At 39.8% G+C, this 12,219-nt stretch overlaps 1 protein-coding gene across 2 annotated transcripts in view; it reads right to left on the bottom strand.

Annotated features, from left to right (window-relative positions):
* The window catches only part of ADAMTSL3 (ADAMTS like 3), a 340,042-nt gene that overhangs the window by 212,352 nt on the left and 115,471 nt on the right, over window positions 1–12,219 (bottom strand). For both annotated transcript variants that reach the window (XM_041752919.1, XM_041752918.1), the window contains exon 5: window positions 5,921–5,966. In XM_041752919.1, the coding sequence (XP_041608853.1) occupies window positions 5,921–5,966 (46 nt within the window). The remainder of the gene's footprint in view (window positions 1–5,920; window positions 5,967–12,219) is intronic.

Raw genomic sequence — 12,219 nt, 5'->3', positions numbered from 1 at the left:
CTGACATAGTGGGTTACTGTTTGTGGATTCACAAGTAAGACTTTGCAATTAAGGAAATAAAATTGCTGTCCAAATGTTAAATTAAAATTGATTAAGTGGCAGGGCACCTGGATGGCTCAGTCACTTAAGCATCTGACTCTTGATTTTAACTCAGGGTCCATGATCTCAGGGTCCTGGGATCCAGCCTTACATGGAGCTCTGCACTCAGAGGGGAGTCAGCTTGGGATTCTCTCTCCCCCTCAAACTGTCCCCCTCCCACACACACTCTCTCTCTGTCTCTAAAATAAATAAATAAAAATCTTAAAAACGTGAATAAGTGGAGCTAATAAGGAAAGGACAGATCCTAGATCAGGAAGACCTGACTCAATCAGGAGGGGGCAGCCAACCTGGAAAGCATAGACAAGAAGAAGGAGGAAGAGTATAGAGATTAGGAGGAGAAGAAGGAAGAGGGGAGGAGGCTCATTCATTCAAGCACTAGCCCTCATTCAAGGACCATCCTGAAGACAGAGATCTCTTTTTCCTGCTCAAGCCATGAGGATACACAAGTCATTCTCATCGACAACTTGAGGAGAAATGCTGAGACAGGGAGATCATCTAATAAATGGAGCATTTTTATGCAGAAGAGATAAACCATTAACAAAGGGATGATTTATATAATAGGATTGAACCAAGCTTTAATATGGGTTATATATTTATGTCATTTCCCCCAGATAAGCAGTGAGGAGACACTTAGGAGAAATATGATTTCTTTTGTAAGCAAATTTAAAATGTTTATTTTATCTTCCTATCCAAGTTGTAGTATGAGTTAAATTTGGGGATCCTCTAAATAACCCAATGCCAAAATTTCTAGCATGAAAATGAATTATTGTGAGTGGCTATTATAAGACCATTAGCAAATGATGCATCCCAGAAAAGTGACATTCCAGATGAGATTTAAGGGCATGATGTAATTAGGACAACATACAGGAGGGAACACTGGGTGGCTCAGTGGTTGAGCGACTGCCTTTGGCTCAGGTCATGATCCCGGGGCCCTGGGATCGAGTTCCACATTGGGCTTCCTGTGGGGAACTTGCTTCTCCCTCTGCCTATGTCTCTGCCTCTCTCTGTGTCTCTCATGAATAAATAAATAAAATGTTAAAAATAAAAAAAGAAGGATCACAAATAGGGAACAACACAAGCAACAGGTACCACAGAAATAAATGCAGTAGTGATGAGGGACAGGAACCAGTCATGTCCAGCAAGAGAAAAAGTTTGTGAGCTGAACACAAGATAAGTCTAACCAACTTCTGGAGGTCCTTGAATGCAAGTTAAGGGAATTAAAAAGCAGTAAGGATCCACAGAGGAAGTGCGGCACTTTAGGAGGACCAGTGTGATGGCAGGATGGACTGGGGCAGGAGAAGTGACAGGAGAAAGTAAAGAACACCTCTAAGAAGAAACTGCCAGAAACTAGCCATCCTCAGGACCCATAGTATGAAGAGCCTTTCAAAGGTCACATCAAATGTCGTCTCTTCTGGAAAGCTACCAGGGACCCCAATGTGCAGAGCTAACCATTACTCCCTGTGTACTCACATAAAAATGTGTTCATGCTGCAAAAACACTCTTACCAAACCATGATACTCTTGTTTTTAAAGATATTTTCCCTCTGCTCTCTTCCAGCACTGCCTTTGATCTCATAAACCCTGGTATAAAAAAATGAGTAGTCAGTGAATTCAAGCATTAGAACCCCTTGCTGACATGCATGAGTTCCCTTGGAAAGTCTCCACTGGCTCTGGAATACGCCTGATAAGGAAAATTCTTCACTGAGGCCTCAGAGGCCTGGTCTTGGCCATCAGGGTCTTTGCTGAGCATTAATTGGAGGGTTATTGTTGAAGATGGCAATTAGCTGGGATTAGGGAGGTGCTCCTCGGATTCTCCAGACCCTCCAGCCCAAACGTGCATTTCTCCAATTTCTCAGGGAGGACAGTGTGGTCCTCATTCCCTGTCATGCCTCCCATTCTTGTGCCATCAGGAGTGGGATTTCTTCCTCTCTGCCCTCTGAATGTGCATCCCTATCACATCCACACTTCCTAACAAAAAGACATTCGGGCTTTCCTTGAGTGCCTGCATCCTATTTTTCTCAGGCATCTTCTGCTGAGGTGGGCAGAGATCAGAAATGTGGCTGTCAGGGTCTGTTCATGTCAAGCCCGATCCTCCCATGTCAGGGACCCCCCTGGGCCACTAATGTGGAAGGCCCACGGCTGTGGAGGACTTCATTTCCATGACTTCCCCTCCACTGTCTCTCCTCTCTCCGACCTCTGCCCCTTGCCAACTCTGAATATCCGGAAGGTCTGTCCTGCAGCTCCTGGGGTTGGCATTCTATAACAGTATCTGAAAGGGGAAAGTTCCTGCAGATCCCCCTGAGAGTCGTGCTCCTGGCTTGGGAAGAGCAGCCACGTTTTAGACTCATCTATAGTGCCATCTCACATCTAACAGAGCTTGAGACTTTTCAGGCTCCTTTCCAAGAGGCAGTCTGGTGTAGCAGAATGGATAGAAGCTGGCACTCCAGAGCCTGGGGCCCGACTGCCTCGGGTATAGTTCACCTTGGTCATGTTTCCTAACCCTCCTTTGTTAGAATAGAAATGAGGGTTGCCAGGATGGCTCAGTTGGTTGAGCATATGACTCTTGATTTTGGCTCAGGTCATGATCCCAAGGGTCTGACAGAGCCCCGTGTAGGGCTCCACGCTCAGTAGGGCATCTGCTTGAGATTCTCTCCCCCTCTCCCTCTGCCCCTCCCCCTGTTCTCTCTTTCTTTCTAAAATAAATGCATAACTCTTTTTTAAAAAGTAGAAATAAAAATATCTACTTCGTCAAGACATTATGAGGATTAAATCAATTTATTCATGGATAGGCACTAGAACAATGCCAACATTTAGGAAGTACTGAATATGTGTGATTCATCATCATCATCATTACTACTGATATTGGTTGAGTTTAGAAGCTGGCACACACAGATGACAAACTCTGGTTTTGAGGCTGAGTCTGAGCCTTCAGATAATGATGTGGAGGAACAGAAAGAAGTACAAGCCACCTCTAGGGTGGGATGGAATGGTAGGTCCCTGGAGCCCCCCCCCCCACAGGCAGTGACCTCTGTTCTCCACGGAGCAGGCTTCCCTGATCTTCAAAACTGAGGTGGTGAGGTCCCTCAGGTGGGAACAGGGGATCTCGCATCCCCATAAGACGGTCTCACATGCCCCTGGAAATATAGGTGTGGGAATCTCTGAATCATAAGGCAAATCTCCCTCACAAGAGTGCCTCGTCCTGGAATCACTAACATCAGCTTCCTTCAGAAGAGCGGGTGATGGGCCCCACTTCCAGGGGAATGGGAAGCCATGACTATGGAGATAGCATGGCCTGTTCCCAATGGAGACACTGAATGGCCATGAGAAGCAACAGCAGTGGTTGCTGTTCATTCCCCACTGGAGGTAGGCTTCACACTGGCCTTCCTCCTGCCCTCTGCACCACTCTGGGTGATAGAGAGTGGGCGATCTCAAAAGGGTGATTCAAAATCCCAATTAATAAAGCAGGAAGCAACTCAAGAAAAGATGTGACTATCTTTGTAACCTGAGCTCATGTGGTTACATCCACTCATGGTGCCTGACATCCTGGCAATGTTTCTATGGTATATTCCCAGGAACACACTGTATCCTCTCTCCTGTGGAGGAACAGACTCCTTAAAGAGCACCAGCCTTGCAGCTGGGCTGCACAGAGCCACCTCTCATCTGCAGAGGGGCTCGAGAATGCTCAGCTGCAGACCCTGGCACATGGAGATGGAGGGCTCTCCTAAATGCTGTAGCCCTGAAAGCCCTGCCACAATTCCCCTTGTTTCCTAAAAGGGAATTTTCCTAAAAGGGAATTTTGTCAAAAACTCTGAGTTTGTAATGGCAAGCATAGTGATGAATGCCACATTCTTGCAAAATTTCTTGAAGGACTCCAACTCTGAGAACTAAACAGAGCAACATTCACATTGCTGTCCTCCCCACTGGTCACCACTTTCTAAACATCTAATCCTCACCAGCCTAGCAGTCAGAATCCTCCCAGAGGGGCCCGCACTTAGAGACCACGGGTCCTCCCAAGACCCACGGAACCTCAGATGGGATCCTCACTCAAGCGCAAGCCAAGTCCTAACCACTGCACCCAATATGTGCTAATTTTAGTAGTTTATATTGTATGTCTACACTGTATGACCCAACACTCCTAGACCCTCATAACACTTGTGTTGAAAAAAAAGTGCCTTTTTGGAATTAGCGAGACCAGAGTCACACACACAGAGAAACCCAAGAATGAAATCTCAAAAGGCAACACCCTGATCTGGCCATTTTAAATAAATTCCCCTAGACAGTTTCAGAGCATTGCTTGTGAGGGTACTGTTGTGAAATTTATTTTTGAATGACTGCAAGGAATTTGTGGTAATGTATTAAAGCAGCACTTTATAGAAAGAAAAAAAAACCCTAAAAAAATGGCAAAAAAATATACACCCAAGTAAAAGGTAGTAGATCAAATGCTTCCTAGATAAAACCCTCAGGCTGCTAATGTATTCACGTGCTTGTATAAGAAAACAAAGCCAAACTGTTTGTAATGAAATGACTGCCTCTATGCTCAAGTCAATCTCTTTCCTTCCCACGCCCTGACCTGGATCTAAGCTCATTTAATTAAGCATCATGCACACAGGTGTCCCCCAATTCCTTGGCCCTCCATCCAGTCATAGGACATGTAAAATCTATTTGCTTTGTGGCCCCAAATTCCTCCAAGGAATTAATGGACACTAAACTGGGTGTCTAATGGCTGAGTGATATTGGAGTTTGAATGCCCCAAAATAATCACCCACATTTCCCACTTAAGGTTGAAATCAGTGGAGTGGGAAAGACCATCTTTTCTGCTTCATCACTGATAAAAACAGACTGAAAACACAGCTGAGCCCCACAGTCAGGTCTGGCTCACACTGCCTGCTGACTACTGCTCCAGCTTGACAGGGCTGCCCTCCCAGGGCAAGTCTGGGTCTGCAGAACAGAAGCCTTCAGACAGGACAGACAGGACTTCTGTCTCACGCTGGCCCAGGACAGAGAAGGGATGAAAAGGGACAAAGCCCCAGTGAGTGAAACTTTTGAAATAAATTAATCATGACCAACTGAGAAAAATGGATTGAAAAAAATCTAAATCTCACTTAGATTTCCAGATTCTAATAGTTTCCTTTTTATTCCTGTCGTTTTCATTTGGGCATATATAACAGGCAAGGAAACGGTTTTCAGTGGAAAATAGGATTGATTCCTTCTGATACTTATTTTGCATTTTCAGATTTGTAAAGCAAAATGTTTGAATTTTTTAGTTACTCGTCATTGTAGGATAAGAGTGAGGCTTAAAACTATCCCTGTGTACAATTTTCTTGAATCACCAATAGAGTGCTCTTAACACATTTTGCAGTGGGCAGGGCAGGTGGTTCGGAGCAGGAAAAACAGCAGTAGACCAATTTAAGTCTGTGCTCTTCCTTTGTGACCTACGGAAAATAATTTTACATCAGGCCCCTCACTTGCAAAAGAGAAATAACCACACCTCATCTGCCTACATCTCAGAGACAGTGTGAGGGTCAGGTGGCACAGTGTGCATAAACACACTTTGAACTTTGGAGGCATTTACAGGCATCAGGTATTGTTTCTATGAATTCAGGAATTATTAAATACTTACCGAATTAGTTTATAAATGAGAAATGGCCTAAATAAGTAGTACACACATGGAAGGTATGAGATACCCAAAATCTGTTGTCAATTTAAAAATATTTAAGTTTTCCACAAAGAGTATCAAGAGGTCACTAGCTTTACAGTACGTATAATGTTCCAATTTAACACATGGGCATTATTGGATTATATATTTTTATTACAGAACTTACATGATTGCTGCATGTCTTGTATCGAATATTTTGTCCTTCACAATTCCTAGAGGGGAAAAAGAGGGAAAAAGAAATGATTTCATGGAAGTGGCAAGCGACACAAAAGAAAGAAGGAAGGAAGGGATGGTAGGAGGAAGACAAGCCAATACAAGGTGATGCTGATAAAACTTTTATTAGTTTATGTTACCACAGAGATTCAAAGTTTAAATTCTAAGAAATAACTTTCAAAAAACCAGGAGGGCAAGAGTCTCATGAAACTGTCACTTTACATAGAAAGTGAATTCCTTAGCTGAATTAATGTAATGCTATTACTTACATGCAGTTTTTACCCTGGGAGCCATATAACTACTGAAATTAATGGATAACGTGTGTGCATACTTGTGGGGCTTTTCTTCTGTGAAAAAGAAGAGGAAGCTCCGGGTAGAAGCATTTGTGTACTGTGTCCCTCCCTCACTGAAGTAACTAACCTAAGTTGGCTGGACACGCCATGACCTCCTTCTGTAATTGATACAATGCTCTCTGTCAGACATTTGCTTGAGGCAACCCTTCTACGTTTTATTTCAATACTGGCCTTACTGAATGGTGTCTGGGTGACTTTCTTAGGAGACTGGTCCTGTAGGGTCTGAAGTCGTATATAGATTTGAAAATCCTCCAGGGAAGACCGCCACCAACACTGTCCTCCCCTCCAGCCACTGGTTCTAGAACCCTGCCACTCATTCTCAAGGCAGATTTTTCCTTTGAATGCTTGAGATTCCATCTGGCAGCTACTTTCCTGAATCAGTGCTTGCTGCTCCACAGTTTATATTAACTCTTTAAAGTTAGCTGGTCCACTAATGGTACCTTTCCCAATTTTTCAATTACACATTTTTACCTTTTTGTTTTCCCGGTCAATTCAATGACAGATTTGCAGCAAAGAAAGCTAAACACAGGCTTAACTCATCATCTTGCACTGAAAGTCAATTGATATATTTCAATTGTTTTAAAATATTTAGTCCTACAAACATTATATCGTCTCATTCATTTGGGGAATATAAATAATAGCGAAAGGGAATAGAAGGGAAGGGAGAAGAAATGGGTAGGAAATATCAGAAAGGGAGACAGAACATGAAGACTCCTAATTCTGGGAAATGAACTAGGGATGGTGGAAGGGGAGGAGGGCGGGGGGTGGGGGTGAATGGGTGACGGGCACCGAGGGGGGCACTTGATGGGATGAGCACTGGGTGTTATTCTGTATGTTGGCAAATTGAACACCAATAAAAAATAAATTTATTATTTAAAAAAATAAATAAATAAAATATTTAGTCCTAGAAGAATAGACATTTTTAAGAAGTGATCTGAGTGGGAGCACTGGGTGGTTCAGTCAGTTAAGCAGTCAACTACTGATTTCAGCTCAGGTCATGATCTCAGGTCCTGAGATTGAACCCTGTGCTGGGCTCACATGCTCAGTGGGGGGTCTGCTTGAGATTCTTTCTCTCCGTCACCCCCCTTGCCTCTCTAAAAACAGAAAAAAGTGGATCTGAGTGTATCTGACTTTTTGCTGGTATAAATCGGAGCCTATATGAAATGACTGATAATCTATTTCAGTAATACACAATTCACTGCACCTATTTGCTGATGACTCCATTTTTACTGATTACAAAAAGAGTAAGTGAAAACTAATAATATGCCAAGAAGTATAAAAGAGAATAATCAATCTTTCAAAATCCCATCGCCAAGACCTTCCCTCTCAATATTTTGGCTTTTAATCATCCAGTGTTTCTGCATGACTTACAGATGTGAAAGCATATTTAATTCAACTTTGTATTAATTTTAATCTAATATAAGAAGCATACCCCCATTTTATTACTATTTCTCTGGAGAAATTATTTTAATAACTAAATAATAGTCCATTATACTAACATTAAATTTTTTTGTAGTCCTGAATTTAAACATTCTTCACTGTGGTAAAATACACATAATTGACCATCTTAACCATTTTTAGGTAAACAGTCCAGCATTAAGTATATCCACATTGCTGTACAAACATTACATTTTATGGTTATTTATGCTGCCTCTCTTTTGCCTGTACTTTTTAAGTTTATATACAGTCATGTTTTGGTGGGAATACAATTTTATGAGTTTTGACAGATCCATCCTCCACATGACCAATTTTCTTTTAATGGTGTGATTATTTTGTATTTTATTTATCATGTCCGATACTGTTTGATCTTGCTTTCCACTTATTTCTTTACAATCCTTCTCAAACTCACCCTTCACCACTTACATCTCATACCATAACTCACCTCCCTTTCTGTTCCAATTGGAGCACATACCCCTAATGGGATTATTGAGACAGGCCTCTGCGAGGAAGAAGTTTGGGAGTGAGAAAAACAGCATTGCAACTGCCTCGGAAAGCATTATCTAAATGACAGTTAAAGTTCTGAACTAAAAGGTAGACAAGGTATCCAACTAGTTCCCTTGGTTTAATAGAATTCTCATGACTTGAGGATTAGAACATTGTCCCAGATGTTATCGTAATAGGTCTTAGCATTTTGTAACCCTGCCTATTTCCTTTTATGTGTGTCTTGTCATAGGTACATGACCCTGAAATCTATTAAGCTTTCAATGAGGCTACATCAAACTTTAAGCATTCAGGAAGCGCCAAGCTGGGAGGCTGGCGGAGAAACCAGTATTAGGGTGGAGAAGTCTCTCTCTTGGTCAAGGGGAAGTGACGCCACTCTCCTGGGAGACAACAGCTATGCCAGTGGACAAGGTCATGTACTTACATAACTTATTTCATTGTGCTTTTATGTGTGGAGAAAAAGAAGAAAATAAATTACAGGAAAAGTGAAAGGGGTAAAGTACTCTGTTTATTTTGGAAAGGTCCCAACTGAGGAAAGCAGCTAATAGATTAGGAAGGTGATAACTAAAAGCTTTTGTACCCCACTGACTTAGACCCCAAAAAGGCTTTTAATTCTCGTGTCCAGAAAGCAGGCAAATTGCAAAGATACATGTTAAGACAGTATTTGAATTAAGTACTGATATATAAAAAAAATATCAAAACCTAACAAAGAGTGACATTTTCTTTAAAAGTGTTTTGGAACTTCAGAAAAATTATTTCAGATGCACATTTGCCAACTGCTTAACTTTAACTGTTTAAATGAAAACAAAACTACTTTTGTGAAAAGAAATTTAAAACTAAAAGGAAAGAACTTATCCTTGAAAACAGTTTATGGTTGTGTCTCAGTCTGCAGTGCAGACCATACAGTCATGGTCTATACCTCACTGCCATCTGTTGTGTCCTGATTGTAAGCCTAGTATCCAGGAGGCACAAACTTGCATCTTGACTGGTGAGTCTGAAAATCTAAACCTAAAACATGAGTATATCTCCATTACAAATCCCACTACAAATGCTATGAAGTGGTATGGAAAAAGAGCATTTTATGTCATGAATTCTCAAAATCTAAAGTACCATTCTGGACTCATTCTTTCTCCAACAACTTCTTACGGTGAATCTACTAAGTACCAGGATGTGGATATAAAGATGCAAGGAGACTGTCTCTTAATTCCCCTAACAAATCAGTAGTCAGATTTTTTTTTTTTAACCCAACCATCTGGCCAACATTTTTAACATTCTACTTCACTTCAACCTAACACACAGTAAACTCAGTGACTGGTCTCTATTGATGTGGTATGCCTTGGTTACAATTTAGTATGAAAATGAATGACCACTTTATGAAACAGGCATAAAAATGAAATTCAAGTTATTTTAAAGTTAAGGACACTGGAGTCCTAATTCCCCAAGCAGGAACCTGCCAGCTTATTCTGGAAATAATTCCTTTGGCCCGAAGCAACTGAGCTGCAGAAATATTACTTCCAAGTTTTTAATTTCATTCTAATTATTGTATGCAAGAGCTAATGGTTATCAGGAGTATATGAAAATTCAAGAACATCATTTCACAATTATGTATTTTCTATCCATTACAACATTCATAACACCCTGAAATTGGAGATTTTTGAAGCCATAAATTTATGAATATATAAAAAACATATGTTGATTCCACATGAGGATACATTAAAAACATTAATAAAATTTCCCTGGAGTTTATAGCAGTATAATTTATTACATTCATTTGATGATATATTGACTCAAATACTAGTGTCTTAAAGACTGAGAAGCATGTGTTTTGAAGAATAAAAATATATTAATTTTTTAAATAGTAGTTAACTTAAACCTGTTTCCCATGGTTGGCAGTTGACTAGCATATCAAGTTACAAACTTCTGCAAGACAGACATTCTGGCTGGGGTATGCACTGCAGTGCAAAAGCACTGACTGTATATTTAAATATAATCAAATCCTGAAATAACATTATCCACAAAAAAATAAATGAGCAAAATAGCTGCATTCATCCCCTTCCCTAAATCATGAATTTAAATAAGCACTCTGATAAAAAGAGAAGGCATTGAAATGCTTTCAAAAGCTCTGGGATGGCTCTTTGTTTGATTTTATATGTAATCACCTCCACCTTCCTTCTCCAAGAAAAATTGACCACAGATCTCAATATTTATGAAGATTTAACAAGTCTCTAAGGTTCTTCTAGGATAAAGAGACCTGATAAGCTTTCCAAGGGAAGTAGGTTTCCTTCTTAAGAATCCCAGAGTACTTTCGAAATGACAGTAAAAGTTCTTAATATGGGAGTGGGTCAGGAATGATTAAAGTTTTAGGTTGCCTAAAAGGTGGGGAACAGGGATAAGTGAATTAATGCATCTGCTGCCCTTCCTTTGAATTAATTTAATTCAGTTTTTATGCAGAGACATGATGTTACTGTCCCTGTTTCTCATCGGAGACATGGAGTGAGTGGGTGTGCCATGGACCTGGCCCCATGCCAGGCACAAGCCAGAGACAGGATATATATCACCATACATTTATTTTACTACAAATACCACGGAACACACTATTCTCTCATTTAATTTTTTAATAGTTGATTAGGATCTTTTCTATCCCGATATATTTGTTCAAATTAGATGAACTCGGAGTAAACAAATTTGGGGATTCTCAGGCTTAAGAGCAAATTTCAGAATATAGGTTAAGATTTCTGCATAAATTAAAAAAAACCCACCAAAGTCCTAAAAAAGAAAGTTTAAACAAGTACTACTTCAAGACTGGACACTCAAAATCAAGTAGCAATATTTGTAATTGAATAGTTTTGTGTTCTTACAAGTATTTTATTATGAAATATTTTTAAGTCCAGCAAAAAAAGTATGAATGACAGAAACTCAAGTACTCACTAGCAAGCCTCATCATTTCTTTAAGTTTTTTTAAATTTATTTTTAAGAAATGTATCATTACAAACATGGTGGAAGTCCCCTGCCAAACCTCCTCCATTCTATTCCCTTGTCTCCCTCTGCAGAGACAACTAAGCAAATGGTATCATAGTGTGTATGACCTTCTGCAGCTTTTTAAAATCTAACAATTTTTGAGAACATCCATGTTGATAGGTGCAACTCAAATTCATTCATTTTTATGGTTCAATAGAAACCCAATGTATAAATACATCATCATGTTTTCATCAATTCTTTTTAATTTTTTATTGGTCAATTTTCCTAAAGTTTATGAAGATTTTGCAGTAAGCAAACTTACACAATCTCCTTAGGCATATCTGCATGCAATTCTCTGGGATATATACCTGAGTGGGACTGTTCTGTTGTGGGCATTTACAGCTTCACTGTTACTGGATGGATATATTGAAAAATTGCTATCCAAAGTGAGAATACCAATTTTAACCCCCATTTGTAGTACAGGAAGGCTCTTATTTTCACACATCTAGGTCAAGATTTGGCATTTTAAAACGTGTTAAGTTTTTCCCAATCTGAAGGATATAAAATATCTCACTTTGTATTTTTCAATGTCTTTTTATTAATGAGGTTAATATTGCCATTTGTTTTTGACTATGCCGATTCCCCTTCTGTGAATTGCCTATCCATATTCTTTCTTCAATTTTCTACAAGTTTGTTATTGCTTTTGTTTTACTGGTATGTAGAAGTTACTTAAATATTTCAGATACTAATCCCTTATTGGCTATATTCACTGTCAAGAGTTTCCCACTTTTCTTTTGGCTTATAGTATATTCTTATGATACAAAAGTGTTTGCATGGTGAGCCTGAATTTATCAATATGTTCCTTTGTAACTTAAACTCTTTGTATCTTGGTTAAAGAATAATTCACTATCCAGAGACTATAAATACATTCTCTGGTATTTTCTTCTACATGTTTTCAAGCTTTGCTCTTTATAAGTAGATTTTAATGTACCTAGAATGT

This window comes from Vulpes lagopus, chromosome 4, assembly GCF_018345385.1.
Source record: "Vulpes lagopus strain Blue_001 chromosome 4, ASM1834538v1, whole genome shotgun sequence".
NCBI classification, from domain to species: Eukaryota; Metazoa; Chordata; class Mammalia; order Carnivora; family Canidae; genus Vulpes; species Vulpes lagopus.
Note: the sequence above shows the minus strand (reverse complement) of the source record. Positions and strands in the feature narration are given on the sequence as shown.